Here is a 20,061-nt window from a genome sequence, read left to right as displayed (position 1 = left end):
TACATGGCTACACTCCATAAAGATACTTTCAGAAATGACTTCCTGACAGTTAAATCTACACTCGATGTTAACAAATTTCTCTTCTTCAGAAACACTTTCCTTGCCATTGCCAGTCTACATTTTATATCCTCTCTACTTCAACCATCATCAGTTATTTTGCTCCCCAAATAGCAAAACTCCTTTACTACTTTAAGTGGCTCATTTCCTAATCTAATTCCCTCAGCATCACCCGACTTAATTCGACTACATTCCATTATTCTCGTTTTGCTTTTGTTGATGTTCATCTTATATCCTCCTTTCAAGACACAGTCCATTCTGTTCAACTGCTCTTCCCAGTCCTTTGCTGTCGCTGACAGAATTACAATGTCATCGGCAAACCTCAAAGTTTTTATTTCTTCTCCATGGAATTTAATACCTACACCCAATTTTTCTTTTGTTTCCTTTACTGCTTGCTCAATATACAGATTGAATAACATTGGGGAGAGGCTACAACCCTGTCTCACTCCCTTCCAAACCACTGCTTCCTTTTCATGCCCGTCGACTCTTTACAACTGCCATCTGGTTTCTGTACAAATTGTAAATAGCCTTTCGTTCCCTGTATTTGACCCCTACCACCTTCAGAATTTGAAAGAGAAGATTGCAGTCAATGTTGTCAAAAGCCTTCTCTGAGTCTACAAATGATAGAAACATGGGTTTGCCTTTCCATAATCTATCTTCTAAGATAAGTCGTAGGGTCAGTATTGCCTCACATGTTCCAACATTTCTATGGAATCCAACTGATATTCCCCAAGGTCAGCTTCTACTAGTTTTCAACTTCTCATTCACTTATCTTGAGTCTTGCATTGTTTTGCATTTTTTTTAAGCTGTTTATGTTCTTAATGTTTCCTGACACAATTTATGTTTCTTAAACAAATCTGTTACCAATAAAGTTAATTGGATGCTCATTGCATTCCTAATTTACATCACACTTCTTATGACTACCAAAAATTTTAACTGCTTTGACAGATACCAAAGTAGCAGGATTACACATTCTGATCAAGTGCCTGAAATCAATAGGTGCAAATACTGTTGGCATTTCAGCAGATTAATAAATAATTACTAACAGACTTACTGAAAATAGAACTTTTAACAAAGCTTCATTAAGCACCACTCTCATCCACTTATCTTGAGTCTTGCAATGTTTTGCATTTCTTTTGAGTTGGTTGTGTTCTTTATGTTTCCCAATGCACTTTATGTTTCTTAAACAAATCTGTTACCAATAAAGTTAACTGGATGCTCGTAACATTCTTTCTCAGTTTTTGGATTTCAGAATACAGTGTGAGGCAGTCCCCTAGATACATAACTTAAGATCAAACAATGTGCCATATAGTTTCAGTTTGTATTCAAGATACTGACTGTTATTTAAGTATACAAAAATAGTAGTCCCATCATGTTGAAATTTCCTGAACTCCAAGATGATATTCAGTCCTATCCACTTGTTTGTCTGTCTCTCTCTTTTTGTCCAGCCTAACATTCTGGGCACTGACCTGTGGTTCATAATATACACGATTCAAAAAGGGACATTTTGCCACCCTAATGAATGTGCTTGATGATGGTGATCTGTTTTTTATGGAAGCTTCTAAGCCAGCAAGTAAATTGAAAAATCAATTAAGAATGCAAGACTTTCAGTTATTGTTATGCTCTTGATCCCTTACACAAATGAATTCCTTGTATCACACATTGATGACTTATCTTGAGTATTCTGTTGAGGCATAGGACTCTCTGAGTAACACATCTACTTGCTTCAAAGAAGTTTGAAATTAGTGTGGAAATTTCATTCTGGATTCACTAGCTATCAAAGAAGTCTATTGAATTATTGCTCTTATCTTTTTGATAATCATTGAAATTGCTGTCCTTGAAATTAAAAAGTGTCATCTCAAATTTCTTACTTTTAATTTTCATTGGTTATGAACTGTAGATTAAAACTGAAGAAAATGCAAAAAGGTGGGAATTTAAGGAGATGGGACTTGGATAAACTGAAAGAACCAGATGTTGTACAGAGTTTCAGGGAGAGCGTAAGGGAACAATTGACAGGAAAGGGGGAAAGAAATACAGTAGAAGAGGAATGGGTAGCTTTGAGCGATGAAATAGTGAAGGCAGAAGAGGATCAAATAGGTAAAAAGACGAGAGCTAGTTGAAGCACTTGGGTAACAGAAGAAATATTGAATTTAATTGATGAAAGGAGAAAATATAAAAATGCAGTAAATGAAGCATGCAAAAAGGAATACAAACGTCTAAAAATGATATCAACAGGAAGTGCAAAATGGCTAAGCAGGGATGGCTAGAGGACAAATGTAAAGATGTAGAGGCTTATCTCACTACGGGTAAGATAGATACTGCCTACAGGAAAATTAGAGAGACCTTTGGAGAAAAGAGAACCACTTGTATGAATATCAAGAGCTCAGATGGAAACCCAGTTCTAATCAAAGAAGGGAAAGCAGAAAGGTGGAAGGAGTATATAGAGGGTCTATACAAGGGCGATGTACTTGAGGACAATGTTATGGAAATAGAAGAGGGTGCAGATGAAGATGAAATGGGAGATACGATATTGCGTAAAGAGTTTGACAGAGCACTGAAAGACCTGAGTCGAAACAAGGTGCCCAGAGTAGACAACATTCCATTAGAACTACTGACAGCCTTGGGAGAGCCAGTCCTGACAAAACACTACCATCTGGTGAGCAAGATGTATGAGACTGGCGAAATACCCTCAGACTTCAAGAAGAATATAATAATCCCAATCCCAAAGAAAGCAGGTGTTGACAGATGTGAAAATTACCGAACTATCAGTTTAAAAAGTCACAGCTGCAAAATACTAATGCGAATTCTTTACATACGAATGGAAAAACTGATAGAAGCCGACCTCGGGGGAGATCAGTTTGGATTTCGTAGAAATGTTGAACACGTGAGGCAATAATGACCCTACGACTTATCTTAGAAGAAAGATTAAGGAAAGGTAAACACACTTTTCTAGCAATTGTAGAGTTAGAGAAAGCTTTTGACAATGTTTATTGGAATACTCTCTTTCAAATTCTGAAGGTGGCAGGGGTAAAATACAGAGAGTGAAAGGCTATTTACAATGTGTACAGAAACCAGATGGCAGTTATTAAAGTCGAGGGGCACAAAAGGGAAGCAGTGGTTGAGAAGGGAGTGAGACAGGGTTGTAGCCTCTCCCCAATGTTATTCAATCTGTATATTGAGCAAGCACTAAAGGAAACAAAAGAAAAATTGGGTGTAGGTATTAAATTCCATGGAGAAGAAATAAAAACTTTGAGGTTCGCCGATGACATTGTAATTCTGTCAGCGACAGCAAAGGACCGGGAAGAGCAGTTGAACAGAATGGACTGTGTCTTGAAAGGAGGATATAAGATGAACATCAACAAAAGCAAAACGAGAATAATGGAATGTAGTCGAATTAAGTCGGGTGATGCTGAGGGAATTAGATTAGGAAATGAGCCACTTAAAGTAGTAAAGGAGTTTTGCTATTTGGGGAGCAAAATAACTGATGATGGTTGAAGTAGAGAGGATATAAAATGTAGACTGGCAATGGCAAGGAAAGTGTTTCTGAAGAAGAGAAATTTGTTAACATCGAGTGTAGATTTAACTGTCAGGAAGTCATTTCTGAAAGTATCTTTATGGAGTGTAGCCATGTATGGAAGTGAAACACAGACAACAAATAGTTTGGACAAGAAGAGAATAGAAGCTTTCGAAATGTGGTGCTACAGACGAATGCTGAAGATAAGGTGGATAAATCACATAACTAATGAGGAGGCATTGAATAGAATTGGGGAGAAGAGGAGTTTGTGGCACAACTTGAGAAAAGAGGGAACACATTGGTAGGACATGTTCTGAGGCATCAGGGGATCACTAATTTAGTATTGGAGGGCAGCGTGGAGGGTACAATTTGTAAAGAGAAACCAAGAGATGGATACACTATGCAGGTTCAGAAGGTTCTAGGTTGCAGTAGGTACTTCAAGATGAAGAAACTTGCACAAGATAGGGTAACATGGAGAGCTGCATCAGACCAGTCTCAGGACTGACAACCACAACAACAACAACAACAACAACAACAACAATTCCTCTAAATCACTGAATGTTAGTGATGGCAGCAAGGCATAGCAAATTGCTTACCCACCTTTGTCAACTTGAGATTGTGCTTCATCTCTAATAAATTTATCACTAGAATTGTTCTGCTGATTATCAGTATATGTTTTACAAACTTAGTATCACATCTAGGCTCTTAAATGTAAACAGCCACAAAACTGAGTGTATCTCATATACATTAAATCAGAGAATTAATGAAATGTATCGTTTGACTATGTTTTGCTGACCACACATTGTAAATATAAATTCAAGTCTGCATTGTCAGGAGCTTAAAAGCACTTAGAAGCTGCTAGTTTTTGCAAAAATAATTAAGAAAGATTTTCTAATATTATTTATTACCTTGGATACTTCCTTGGTGTGACCTTCCATAGTAGCAAGTTTGATTAGATTTCCGTTAACTTCCCATATTTGTGCTGTGGCATCACTACTTGCTGTAGCAAGCCGTCTTCCTGCAGAGTCAAATGCTATTTCCAACACCTAAGAGTAGAATGGTTGCTGATGTAAAAAACTTTGCTGTCACATACCAGGAAATATTGAAGATACCTAACTACAGCTGAGAAAATATAATAAATAAAACATAATTTACATTCACTTTTTACCCTATAAACTACTGGGGAAAGGATGGCAGAGTGTTGATCCAGTGGTTATTAAACAATGTTCCCATGAGTTCCCTCAGTATGGGCATGGGATGGATGCTGCTTCTGTGTGGGGTATGAATTTAGTTAGTATACAATGTCTGTGTCTCAATCTCTAGAAGTAGGGATTAAAGGAGGAGAAACAAAAAGATGTGGCAATACAACAGTGGACTCACATTTCACTCGTGGACCAAGTCCCAGTTTAAACATCCAGAACTTAAAGGTGGTCAAATGCAGTGCATTGTGCAAAATACCACATCCAGCTTGAATGGAATAGCAACACCCATCAGTTGAAACATAGGCATCATAATAACACCATGAATCTGGAAATATTATACCCATGTCCACTAAGGATGTTCCCTTGAACTTAAGATGAACTAATACTGACTTCAGGAATTTATAATTTTAAGATCTTTGCTCTTGTTTTCATATGGTGGTGTCATACACTTGTGCCCTGTAAAAGTTCCATTTTTTTATCAAAATACATTAATTCACCTAACTGAAATACAAGTTTAAAATCTTCAAATCACCTAAGGTAAGTCTGATATGTAAACTATTAAAAGTATTTACTCTTATAGTGAGAAAGAAAACTAGAACTACACTATTTACTCACTGTTTTATAATTATGGCTCCTTGACACACATATGATTTATAATTTTAAAAAATAAAAACAAAAAATAATGTCAATAAAATCGTTAAGCTTGGCAAGTGGCAGTCACAATGACTTACCAAGATATCAACTGAAGTATTATAAAGATGTGTTGAATAGAAATGCCTGCTAATTTTTATGCAAAATCTCTTAACACCTTATAAATACAACAAATATTATTAACATCCTACATCTTTACTCTTCATGTCTACATATTTACAGCCCTCTGCTGCTAGAGGGCTCTGAATAGTAGTGGGTAACATCGCAGTGTGTAACACAAATATTTCAGTGCATGAGAACCAGTGTGCTGTAGACAAGTTCTGAATTTGAAGAATTCATCCATGCATGGAGTACCATCTCCTTCAGCATGACAATACCAGACCACACACAAGCACTGTGGCATCTGCAACAGTGTGATGCCTTGCTTTCATTGTCAATGATCATCCAACATACAGCGTCAAATGAGCCCCATCTGATTTTTTGTCTGTTTCCAAAACTTAAAGAACACCTTTGACATTCACTTTGATAGTGATGAAGTGGTGTAAGCACAGGTGAAGTTGTGGCTCTGTCAACAAAGTCAAAACATTTTACAGTGATAGTAACAACAAACTGGTCTCTTGTTGGGAGAAATGTGTTTGCTGCCAAAGTAATTATATTGAGAAATAAACATGTAGACAAGAAGAATAAATATGTAAACTGATAACAGTGCTAGTTTTATTTAAATACCTTTCAGCGTTTTCACATAGAAAATTAAGAGGCACTACTTTTCAGCATGCCTTTGTAGTAATAATTTCAACTAAACTTAGTAGACATATGACTCACTAAATGGAATGAATAAATGTGATAGTGAGATACCCGAGGCTCCACACAGTTCCAATGACATTTAAATCCAAGTCTACTACAAGAGAATTCTGTCAATAAAATTCTTCTGGGTTTGAGCCGCATTGTCAACTATAAAATTCCAATCTTTCGGCAACTGTTGCAAGGCACCTTCCGCAGGGTGTATTGCTAACTGCTCATTCAGCAGTTAGGAAGGTTCCTTGCAACAGTCGCCAAAATGTCGGAATTTTATAGTTGACAATGCACCCTCAAACCCAGAAGAATTTTATTGACTTTGAAATCAGCTGCAGGAGCCCATGTTTACATTCAAAAGAATTCTGTTAGACTTTACAGAATGAACTAAACTGGGAAGAAAGAGTTCTCCCATATCTTTATGTTTTGTAAAGTTGGGATAAAAAAGTAACCAAGCAATGCTGGGTAAACTGAAAGTAATGTTCTGACATTTTCTCAAGTGATTATATATTGAGAGACATGAACAAGGACCGAATTGTTATGAGCCACATAGTTACATGTGAACATCATGTCATCTATAAATATACATTGCAGCCTTCTATTTAGAAATTTTCTGTCAAATGTAATGTTATACTGAAACAGGTGCTGTAATTTATGAGCCTAAAATATGTACCTTCCCAGCCCGCCCCCCTTCCCGCTTGATACCTCAGGCTTAATCTATTATACTATGCCAAAGCATTTTATTTATGTGACTATGTATTACTTCAATTTTTAAATAAATAAAAGCAAACATATTGATCATCCACAAAATTAGCAGAGCACTTTTTATTTCCTGTTTACATTGCTGGCCATTAAAATCACAATTAACAGATTATCTATGAAAGTAATATATAGTCACATAAATAAAATACTTCTGTGTGGTATAATAGATTAACCCTGAGGTTTAACGTGTGGTAATATGATTCCATTTTCATATCTAATCTAATAGTACATGTGACTGTGTCACGTACATAATGGTACACCATATCATCATGCCACATGCTGGGCCCGTGTGACGGTGATGGATGTTATCTGGCAATGTTCGCTTGCCTCAGAGCCTCTACGCATGGGTATGGGCATCAAAATGCTATATGCAGAAATGGTACACATCTGAAAAGACAGCAGTGTGCCGCTGCTGAGTCCAGTGTTTGCACTGGATGCACCACTGTCAACATGTCTCTCTTCTGCTTCATTGACAGGAGCTGCAACTACAGAAACTGTGCTGACGGCCCATAGTGCTCCAGACATCCTTGTATTATCCACGTGGACACTTGTCTTGCTACAAACAAGCCCCTTTACTGTCTCAAGAAATGTGACATGGCTGTACAATCCTGCATAGTGTCGAGCTGATCCTCCTGAACCCGTTGCTTCCACATTTATGTGACTGTCACTGGATCCCAACCAATGCAAGCAAGAATATCATGGAATGATAACCCAAAATATAGATAGATCAAAGTTCTTCCACTGTCAAATTCCACCACAAGCTGGTAGACATTTCTCACTTTTAATGAAAAAAATAGCATAACATGACCTTTTTGCAAACAAACAACATTCAAATCCAATTTCTGAAAGAGAAAATTGCTGTGTTATTTTCCTCAAATACAGAAAGTAGAAGGCTATACTACCTACTCTTCATGGTTATACTGAAATGCTTATCATCTGCATATTCAGGGATGTGGTAAACTTCAGGGCAATCTAACATTTGTTGTATACAACCTTCAAGGTGTTGCGATCTTAATAGCCAGCAATTTAAATCACTGTACATCTCTGTAGAGGTCAAGCTGCAAGAGAGTCCTTAAATCTTTGCCTTGCTTGGGCAAGTGCTCTACCAGCTGAGCTACCCAAGCATGACTCATGACCTGTTCTCGTAGCTTTACTTCTGCCAGTACCTCATCTCCCACCTTCTCATTCTGGAAACAGAGCCCTTATTTATGTCTGCAATTTCCTTTTGTTAGGTTGCTAGTGTTCCTCTTGTGTAAGTACTAACTAGCAGAAAGGCACATACTCTAATAGGAAAAAATCACAACACCAAAATGTAATTAATGTAAAGTAATGAAATGGTGGGAATATATTTGTCTAGGTAACACATTTAAGTGATTAACATTGCATGACCACAGGTTAATGTAAGTGCAAATGTGAAATTCTGGCACATCAATAACTGGTATAACCACCAGAAAGTTGAACACAAGCAAGCAAACGTACATGCATTGTATTGTACAGGTGCCTGATTTCAGTTTGTGGGTTGGAGTTCTATGCCTGTTGAATTGGTCAGTCAATGCAGGGACAGTTAATGCTGCTTGTGGCTGACGCTGGAGTTGTTGTCTGATGATGCCCTTTATGTACTTGATTGGAGGCAAATCTAGTGATCAAGCAGGCCATGGCAGCAAGTTGACACTCTGTAGAGCATGTTGAGTTAAAACAGCAGTATGTGAGCGAGCGTTATCCTTTTGGAAAACACCACCTGGAATTCTGTTCATGTATGACAGTGCAAAAGGTGATATCACCAGATATCCATCATACAAAATCACACCCCAGACCATAACTCCATGTGTAGGTCCAGTGTGTCTAGCACGTAGCCAGGCTGGTTGCAGGCCTCAACTGGCCTTCTCCTAACTGACACATGACCATCACTGGCACTGAGACAGGATCAGTTTTCATCAGAAAGCACAACAGACCTCTGCCTTTTCCTCTAATGAGCTCTCACTTGGCATCACTGAAGTCACAATCGGCAGTGCTTTAGGGTCTGTGGAATGCACACCACAGGGTGCCTAGCTAAGAGTTGTGTTTGAAGTAACCAATTTGTACCAGTTCATTATGTTACTGTGGTGCCAACTGCTTCTTAAATTGCTGCTGCATAAGCAGTACAATTTACCACTACCACACACCAAACATGCTAGTCTTCCCTCTTGGTAGTGCCACATGGCCGTATGGAGCCCAATCTTCTTGAGACCATACATTCTTTTGACAATTGCTGCTGCAAGCCATCACATACAGTGGCTACATTCCTGCAAAGTCTTTCTGCAGTATAGTAGACGGAACATACAGTTTGTCATATCTCTATTACAAGAACAGAAATTATTCTCAAAGGGCACAACATCAAGTGTGTTTTTTGACCACCAGCAAAATTGAGGAATTTATTGTGGTCGGTAAAAGACGACCTTGCTCATAGGAAATGTGGATGTATAAGATACCCTGGCAATGTGGAAAATCTTATATTAGGCACATATGGTGAACCATGTAAGAAAGTTGCATTAAACACCATTGTCATACACACCTGGGGCTACCTGAGATGTCAGCGGTGGCGGAGCATTGCCTGAACACAGACCATCATATGTTTCACAAGAAAGACTAAAATTTCATCCCTACTGTCATTGTGTTGTTAAGGAGGCCACACATGTCCATATGGCAAACAATTTTATCAAAAAGGATGCAGGGTTTCAGTTAAGCACCACCGGAAGCCTGCCATTAAATCAAACAGGGAAAACAGTAACTTTCAATTCACGACTCGACACAATGCACTGCTGAGATTTAATTCAGCTTTTAACTACAAAAGTGTCTGGCACCATAGTCATTGCCCACAGTGCTATGGAAGGCCTATCTGTGGCACCCAGCATGGGCACTAAAAGCACCACTTTCCTCCAACAGCAAGTGTCTTCCCTCGCATGCATATTGGCAGATCAAGGCCTGATTAATTCCAACGATGACATGCAATTATCGTCAGTCATGTCTTGCAGCAGTGACAGCATCAACTACCATCACCTCAAGATGTCAAGCAGTTGCATCGATGAAATATTGTGTGATTTACATCATACGATCTGGTGGTAAACCAGAGCAGTGTATTTGCTCTGAATGAATGTTTGAGCAGCTGTTTTCTTATTATTTTTTTTTTATAGCACTGCATTATCTGAAAAATGTCGTAGGTTATTATTAATATTGTCTTCTTATTTGATAACATGCAACATGAACAACAAGGGTACCAACACGCTTCCCTGGGGCACTCTATATCTGTTAAAGACTACCTATCCAAAATAATATGCTGTGTCCTCCCTATCAAGAAATCCTTGATCCAGTCTTCTTTTCTTACCACTATTTCATCATATTTTTATCAAAAAACAAAGATGCAGCAGAGAAGAGTGTAGTGCCTGGATGAGAGTGTACCTAGGAACACATGATGTTTCCTTGTCAGTGTTTCAATTTAATGACTACTTTTTGAATAACTTGAAAGTACAAGCATTAGGACACTGTCAGTTCCTGGCATTTCTACTGTTTCATTATTATGAAACATGAGGTTGTTTTGTGCAGCATTTGTACATACTGTGAGTACACATATTTAAGTGCTGTATGATATATTAACGCTGTTTGGAGGACACTGTTAATTGTTTAGTTACAGAGGTTTATGATGATTAATATTCTGTATATTTGTAAAAGTAGCTACATAAAGTGCAGACTGTTAACCCATACGTCACCAGTCACAAACCATCTTTTACCCTGAAATGGACAATGGTCCTCTACCTTAGAACACATGTAAATGAACTGAGTTTCCCTAAGGGCTTAACAGTCTTACCTGTCATGAAAACTGAAATTTGCATTAGTTGCCAGTAACTTCTATTTACTACTTCTTAATTTGATTTCACTTGGCGACTACTGGTGTGTAGTAGAATAACAATGTAACAGACTATTAAACACAGTATCAACAAGATTTTCATGATTGCAACATTTTATTGAATAGAACATTTGTTCCATGTTGTACCTTGGTATCATTTTTCAGATTTGGAAAAACCTTACTTTACTGCAGTAATTTTTGTAACTGTAGAGAAAGACTCCAGCACACATAAAGTGATTGCTATCAATTCTAAATGGAATTAGAAAATATATTAAATTTCTATTACAGGACTCACTAGGGTGAAAATCTGAGAAGTGTTCCAAGATACAACACTGTCCCTCACTGAATTGCATGATTTTTGGTAGTCAAGAAATACTGTACCTACCTGATTCCCTAAACCAGACAATGGACAATCCAGATGGAATAATGAAAATATTATGGAAAGGATAGATGTTGAGTCTCAGATAAGCAAACAGAAAGACTGCTAAAAAATAAACTTTTGGTCAGAAGGCCTTCTTCTGAATTAAACAACATACACACATTCATATAAATGCAGCTCACACACATGACCAGTGTCTCTGGCTGCCAAGGCCAGTCTGTGTTTGCATGAATGTGTGTATGTACGTTGTCTAATTCAGAAGAAAGTCTTTTGGCTGAAAGCTTAATTATTTAGTGGTCTTTGTGCTACGCCTGTCTGCAACTCAGCACTCCTCTATACAGTGAGTAACAACCTACCTGTTTCATAATATTCTCATGAGTCACTACATGGAGTTTAGCATTTCTGATTTTGATTTACAACTCTCATTTCAGTTTTTCCATCTTCCATGGGTATTTGAATACCCATTGTGCAGAAGTTACTGTTTCTTTTGAAATTTCTTCCCTAATGCAATGTCCCATGGAGAGTCTCTCCCAATGTAAACTCTCCTGTCAGGTACACATCTACCCTTTGTTTTGCCAGTTATCTTCTCCAAGCTCCACCCCAGAGTTAAATGTTTTCAGTTCTTCCCTGAGATATGACACTAATGCCTCTTTGTCTACTTTACTGAAAATGTAGATCGTCTTATTGGTTTTAATTGTCCTTTGTTATTTTTGGTAATCATTGTTACTCCAGATGCCTCAAAAGCATTGATTCGAGTTTAAACATGGACATCCTCAAAGAGATAAGGTGTATTCAAAGAGTCGGGCCTATTTGTTGTAATTAGGTTAATATAAACATATCAAAAAACGTTTTGCATCACCTTGGTTCAGTGTGTTCCTGAACCTGTACAGAAAACTAGAATAGAGTTCAACATAAACATCATTTCTGCCCATTTTATTTCTCATGAAAACCACACATGGCATGTTGCACTACCATACAGTGACACCTCCAGAGGTGGTGGTCCAGATTGCTGTACAGACCGGTACATCTAATTACCCAGTAGCACATCCTCTTGGATCGATGCATGCCTGAATTTTGTTTTTCTTTTTAAATTCCTAATGTTCTGTTTGATGTTTACATTTTGTTATCTATATGGTAGTCCTGTTACTGAATATTACAATTTATGCTATTTAATAGTAGTAATGAATATGTTCATGAAATGTCCAATGTTCTTTTCTGTTTCTTCTTTTAGTTGTATTTTAGGGTTTAACATTCCTCTTTTTCTGAAGGACATTGCTTCTAATTAAGAAAACATGTCTCACATGGTCAATATGGAAGACCTGCTCTATGTGTATGCACTATTTCATATATTAATTACTGGCTAGTCAATGATCAAACCTATTGCAGCACTGTGATGCATAGAAATTAACCGCATACATCCATCTAATACTTGAAATATCTCTAGCAAAAGGTAGTAATAATCTTTCATATCAGTAATCTTCTGGTTAAAAAAATGTGCTATGCTAAATTAATAGCATTAGTAATAACTGAGTTCACAAGCAGTCAAATGGCACACATGCAAGATGAGGAGTAGTCCTGATTTTGAATTCCAGTGTGCCCAGTAATTTAAAATGACTGGAGTAAAGTACCTGCAAAACACCTTCATTATGATTTTTCTCAAATTAGTTATGCATCTCCTGTTAGTACACAAAATACTCTCTAGAGACAAATAATAATGCACCAATAGTTCTGGTTGAAAATAATGAATTATTTAGGAATAAAGAGACAACTCACTGAAAGGCAGAAGTGCCGCATCGTCGACAGATACACAAACAGAAGGTAATGAGCTTTGCTTTGCTAGCTTTCGGAATGAAATTCCTTTCTTAAGCTGTTGGAGAAACATGCACACACACAAACACACACACACACACACACACACACACACACACACACACACAGATAAATGCGCATGCCTGTCTCCCTACACTGTGGTCATTCAACTGCCCACTCTTTCCTCGCCCACAGTGAATGTACTGGGGTGAGGTGGCAGTGTAGGTTGGGGTGGGGTGAGGGATGGAGAGAGATGGGATGCAGGGAGGGGGTTGGTGGGAAGAATCTAGCATCTCGTGGGAGAGTAGGGAGCCACCCATGGGCTGGCTAGGGATGCAGATAGAGGGGCAGGCGGCATGTGATTTCACAGACTAGGGAGTGAGATAGCAGCACACAACTATCTGACACATATTGAATGAGGACAATGGGAAAAAAAACTAAGGTAAATTACTGTCCCCTCAGTGTACACTCAATAGTGTGTGTGTGTGTGTGTGTGTGTGTGTGTGTGTTTGTATACCATACCTTTCCCACTACCCCCACCCAATATGTGTCAGCTAGTTGTGTGCAGCCATCTCACATCCTAATCTGTGAAACTGCATGCTCAGCTGTCTGCCACTGCCCCCTCAACCTGCACCCCTACCAAGCCCACAGACAGCTCCCTACTCTCCCACAAGAAGCTAGATGTTTCCCCCAATCCCCTTCCTGCTTCCCACCTCCCTCCATCTCTCATCCTACCCCATCCTGGATCCCCACCTCTCCCCAGCACACTCACGAGTACCAGAAAAGAGCTGGCAGTTGAATGAGCACAATATAGGGAGACAGGTGTATGCGTATGCGCATGTGAATGTGTGTGTGTGTGTGTGTGTGTGTGTGTGTGTGTGTGTGTTTCTCCAACAGCTTAAGAAAGGAATTTCATTCTGAAAGCTAGCAAAGCAAAGCTCATTACCTTTGGTTTGTGTATCTGTCGACGATGCAGCACCTCTGCCTTCCAGTGAGTTGTCTCTTTATTCTCAAGTAATTTGTAATTCTCTACAGACAAAAATTCACCAAAGCTAAATTCATATCAACCACTCAGTGGCAAAACACGCTGCTAAGCACATATCCAACTTTAATGGCTGCTTTACAAGCCGTGTCACCTAGATTCTCCCACATTACTGCCATCTCTTAATAATGCAAATAGGATATACCCTTATAACAGATCCTTTGATTCAGCTTTCCTCCTGGCCTCAATTTTCGCTGATCCCTGTGCCACACTCGTCTCCACCCATGTGACACAACACCCACTTCAACTCATTAATCTACACTCACACTCTCCTTAGTTCTCTTTTCTAACTCTCCTGCCTTCCTTTACAACCAATTCCCCATTTCAACACATATCAGTGGACTGCGGTGCTAGGACAAAGCTGTCTGGCCAATGTAGCTATGCATGTGCATGAGTATGTGTGTTTCTGTTAGCTCTGAAGAAGGACATTGTCCAGTAGGTCAGCTTGTAAAATGCTGAATGCCTGCACTGTTCAGTGAATGGGTTATCATTGCTCAATCCTTTATTTTTATTTCATCAGACACTTTTCATTATCCTTTTTATTTTGCTACCTAGTTGTTTATGTTTTATCAGATGAGCAGTTATTACTGTCAGGGTCAAGCATTTGATGCCCTGGCGTGTTTTCATTTTGTGATGATCAGGTAGAAAGTCGTTCATATGCTCACAGAATGCCACTATTCGTCAGTCTGAGACCGTTACACTAGGTAAGTGCCTTACAAGTGCAAACAAGTGCAAGAAACAGCAAAACATTAAAAAACTAAAGGAATAAACCAATTTATTTAGTTCAGTTACCTACAATTTTATGTACTGAGAGTCTAATCATAATGTATCAAAATGGTCACATTAAAAAAGTACTTATTTTAAAATACTTTCGGGGTTGGAGAAATAATGCTGTTCATTACTTCATAAGAAAAAAACCTGAATATTTTGAGATAAGACAAATACAAAGAAAGGAACTACATATGATACTATTTGTGTAAACATTCTACTTCTTAGCTCAGATAACCCTCGAGTGGGCATGCCTATGTATAAAGTGCGCCAACCACAAATAACACTGTCTTATACAGTTTCATTGTTGTTTTACAATTATGAACCCATGCCTATTCCTTCATTATTACTTTAGTTAACACAATGATAAATTGTTTTATCATACATCCAAGTGAGCAGAAGTAATATAAAATGAACAGGAAGCTACATGAAAAAAAATTACAATCAGTACTAGAAAATGACCCAAATTGTGACCTAGCAGCACGATCCCACAATGCAGCAGTTGCATATGGGCTAATTAGTTATCAAATAAGGAACTGGCTGGGCTATGATACAACGACACTGTTTAATGCTTCAAGTTGGTCATTAATCTGGGCTAACAGTTGTACATAGAAACAGAGTGACACAATGAAAGTTTATTTTATTATTGCTTCATTAAACAATGATGTAGGTCATATTACGCAAGTTTATTTTATCATTGTTGAACAAAACTAGGATTAATCTATAATTTTGCTCATACATGTTTACCTTGGTAATATAAAGACAGCTATTCTTTAAGTGTATACAAAGTGTTATGAAAATCAGTACACCTGCTCAAGGGTTAGTGGAGAGAAGATATGGAATATACCATTCAAACTATCCAAGCAGTGAGCTCTAACATAACTATGACTGAAGCATGGCAGTATAAGAGAACTCTCCTTTGTTCAGCTTTTATGAAAACTATTTGCGTAGTGGGAAAAAAATGAAGGAAGAGATGTAGAGTTTGCAGAAGAACTTGATGCAAGCTATAAATGAATGCCACTACTTATTACCAACAGTCTACTTCTTTGTTCTGGTTTGATATACATAATTAATAGCTGTACCTCATCGTCATGGCCTGATATGGATGCAATGCATGACATTGATCTTGGATCCCACACTTTAGCTGTTTTATCCATTGAACTGCTGGCAATAAGACTGCAGTCAAAATTGTATTGACATGAACTGATCTCTTCACTGTGTCCAAGCATAGTACCAATGCACCTGCAGAAAACTGTTGTGTATTTAAAAATAAGAAAAAAATGCATATTTAATGTAAGTTACACGCATGTCAATAACAAATCTATTTATGTCATTAATAATAGCCAATGACTATATTACCATCAAGAGTAACAAAATCCTACAATGAGACCAAGTCTTATGCTTGAAAATGGCAGAAATCCCAACATTTCAATAAAGAATTAAAAATCAGTCACAGCTTAAAACAAACATGATATCATTTAAAAATGTATAGATAATGTGACCCTTACTACAAGAAATTAACAAAAAATATAGTTGAGATCCTGTCTCTTTCCCAGTCATGGTGAATGTAATTCTTTTCAAGGTGTCTGATGTAAATTGTATTGTGTCATGCTGATTAATACATAAATTTTGAACTGAAATAGACAGGCTGTTAGAGAAAGAACAATACATAAAATTACTGATAAATTACTTTACTGAGAAGTAAATGATAGACCGAACTCAAAGCAACTCTCTGATAGTTACATAGAACAGTATTTCGACCCACAAAAACAATTATTGAAATATTACCACACTGAAAGAGAGTTTATCATTACTGTATATTAAATTTTAGTTTTATCACATGCTATAGGGCAATAAATGAAGTTTATATTGAAAGTATAATTGCTGTAAAACTCAGAAGAAAATCATTCGCCATCATTAGGTGTAATGATCTTAGTGTTTTATGACTGTTACAGATAGAAGTAGTAATACACTCTGTTGGAGGACATATGAAATTATAACAATGGTGACAGCAGTAAAAGAAGTTACAGCAGAGAAAAAGAGAAACAGACCATTAGTGGTAACAATGTCCATTTAAAAGATTACCAGATGATATAGTTGTGATTTTCATTGAATGAAAAGTATTAAGGTTTAATATCCCATTAACAATGAGATCATTAGAGATAATGACAAGTTTCTTTGGAGGGGAAAATAGTTCTTACTTTTTTCTAAAGGAATCTATCCTGGACCAGCTGGAGCGGCCGAGCGGTTCTAGGCACTACAGTCTGGAACCGCGCGACCGCTGAGGTCGCAGGTTTGAATCCTGCCTCAGGCATGGATGTGTGTGATGTCCTTAGGTTAGTTAGGTTTAAGTAGTCCTAAGTTCTAGGGGACTGATGACCACAGCAGTTAAGTCCCATAGTGTTCAGAGCCATTTGAATCTATCCTAACATCCCGTATATGATTAAAGGAAAAAACTTAAGTTTGGATGTTTGGGTGGAATATGAACTACTATTCTCCTCAATGTAAGTCCAATGTCCTATCTGCTGTGCCATCTCACTCAATCAAAAACTTACTGAAGAAATTTTTAAAAAGTAAGAGGAAGACCATTCTAATTAAATGTCGAAGTCTGTCCACATTACATCAAAACAACTGAATCTGTAAAACAACATAGGCATGTATTAACTGATCCCATGTAGATATCAAGTCATAACACAAAGAAATAAAATATAGCTATATCATCCTAATAAATGCATAATTAGAATGAGAACTATGCTTATATAAATGTAAATATTAATAAAATCTATTAAAAACAAAGATTCCAAGACTTACCAAGCGGGAAAGCGCCGGTAGATAGGCACAATGAATAAAACACACAAACACACACACAGAATTTCGAACTTTCGCAACCGGCGGCTGCTTCGTCAGGAAAGAGGGAAGGAAAAGGAAAGATGAAAGGATGTGGGTTTTAAGGGAGAGGGTAAGGAGTCATTCCAATCCCGGGAGCGGAAAGACTTACCTTAGGGGGAAAAAAGGATAGGTATATACACGCGCGCGCACCCACCCACACACACACACACACACACACACACACACACACACACACACACTAAGGTAAGTCTTTCCGCTCCCGGGATTGGAATGACTCCTTACCCTCTCCCTTAAAACTCGCATCCTTTCATCTTTCCTTTTCCTTCCCTCTTTCCTGATGAAGCAGCCGCCGGTTGTGAAAGCTCGAAATTCTGTGTGTGTGTTTGTGTGTTTTATTCATTGTGCCTATCTACCGGCACTTTCCCACTTGATAAGTCTTGAAATCTTTGTTTTTAATATATTTTTCACATGTGGAAGTTTCTTTCTATTTTATTTACATCATTATTAATAAAATCTGATATAAACAACATAAATCTTTTACCTATAAACAAAGCTTATTCTTCTAAACTACAAAAATTGCCTTACTTTTCTGTTCTGGCATCCCACAGTTTGAGTGAGTTGTCAAAGGAACCTGTAAGTAGCTGACGTCCATCATTGTTGAACTGTAAGGCTATAACTTCTCCTGTATGACCCTCAAGAACAGAAACTTCCTGCCCTAAAACAGTCAAAACAGTTCATTTATTCATGTATCAAAAGGAGAATTCATCACTTGGAAAAACTGTAAAATTCGAAAATGACCGCAGGCAAAAATTCAGTACTGCCAATAGACATATTTAAAAGTAGAGAAAACTATACCCAGGTTTTGAACTGTTGATTCTTTCCTCAGGGAGGAAAGAGGGATGGGTTTTGAAAGGATGTGAAGGAGGCACAAAAAATATTCAAATGTGTCTGTTGACAGAACTGGAATTTTGCCTCCTGAAGCTTATTAACTTCAGGAGGCAAAATTCCAGTTTGTCAACAGACACATTTGAATATAATTTGCGCCTCCTTCACATCCTTTCAAAATCCATCCCACACCATTCTCTCTCCGTGTAATTTTACATTAATTCATTCATCAAGTTCTGAAAGCCCCATCATAGAAGAGAATCATGAGGAATGATGCAAATGTCATTGTTTTATTCATCCGTGGATCAGTTTTATATGGATATTGGTCATGCCATCATGTTATGGTTTAAAAACAAACAAAATAGAACATATTTCATATGTGCAGGCCATTACATACCAACAGGTCTAGTTGACAAAGGTAGGACAGGTAGTCAGATGTGACCCAATAGTAGGAACCATCCCAGCATTTGCCTCCAGTAATTTACTGAAGCCATTGAAAACTTAAATAATGTTAGCCATCCTGCTTTGCACAAGTCCAGCAGAACCACATTCAATGCATCCTTGTTGTAAAATACCATTGTACTGTATTGCAAAAAGTCATTTAATAATATAAAAGGGTTGTGCTACACTGTCCATTCATCTCTAACTACCAGTCACTGCACACACTATGTACTTATTATTTCACAATGCAATACTATGCACATTGTCAGCCAAACAATATTAAAACTAATCATTATGTTACATAATTTTTAAATTTGTAATAATGTGACAAATTTTTAACAAATGTGTCAAATCTTATGAAATGTAGCTTAAGCACTGAGGCAGTGGCAACAATGTACATCAATGAATCAGTAGCACATTCACTAGATCCTTTTGGCACATTCTCAACATGGAATTTGGGATGGGCGACTCAAGTAATAGCTGTAGCAAGAAAAAAGAAAAATTGCAAATGTTTCTAACATTTACTAATTGACATAAATCTTACCAGCACTTTATTTTTATGCCTATTGTCAGCTTGCACTGTGTGCTGTGCTGTTCTGTATGAAAACAATTACCCCCATCAGGTTTTGGTTAATTCTGTATGGGACCACATCATTTTACATTGCTTGTGTAGCAAAAAATAAGATTAATTTACAGTATGCAAATAAAGTTTAATAAAAAGCCAAAGTGTGAGTATTCTGATAACATTATACAATACAATATTCCAGTGGTCCATGATGTCTCACACAGTGCCTGACAAAAAAGGTGAAGTGGCTAAGTTCATCTGCTTACACATCATCAGTGGTTAAGTAAATAATTAAAATTTAAATTCTCTGTGACAGACAGAATGGTCACCAGTGTGTGTTATTGTTGCTGATGTTTAATGTTGTTACCAGAACTTGTAGGGTATATAATGGACAGGAACAGAATCACATGTTGAGTGATCAGTGTGGATGTCATAGAGATGCCATTTAATCATGTAAAACAATG

General features: G+C 37.6%; 1 protein-coding gene across 1 annotated transcript in view; it reads right to left on the bottom strand.

The window, feature by feature from the left end:
* The window catches only part of LOC126307306 (dynein assembly factor with WDR repeat domains 1), a 66,290-nt gene that overhangs the window by 1,695 nt on the left and 44,534 nt on the right, over window positions 1–20,061 (bottom strand). Inside the window, exons 6-8 of the mRNA XM_049992071.1 lie at window positions 18,292–18,421; window positions 15,939–16,098; window positions 4,480–4,617 (exon numbers count right to left, since the gene is read on the bottom strand). Coding sequence (XP_049848028.1) covers window positions 4,480–4,617; window positions 15,939–16,098; window positions 18,292–18,421 — 428 coding nt within the window. The remainder of the gene's footprint in view (window positions 1–4,479; window positions 4,618–15,938; window positions 16,099–18,291; window positions 18,422–20,061) is intronic.

This window comes from Schistocerca gregaria, chromosome 1 (genome assembly GCF_023897955.1).
Source record: "Schistocerca gregaria isolate iqSchGreg1 chromosome 1, iqSchGreg1.2, whole genome shotgun sequence".
In the NCBI taxonomy this organism is placed as follows: Eukaryota; Metazoa; Arthropoda; class Insecta; order Orthoptera; family Acrididae; genus Schistocerca; species Schistocerca gregaria.
Note: the sequence above shows the minus strand (reverse complement) of the source record. Positions and strands in the feature narration are given on the sequence as shown.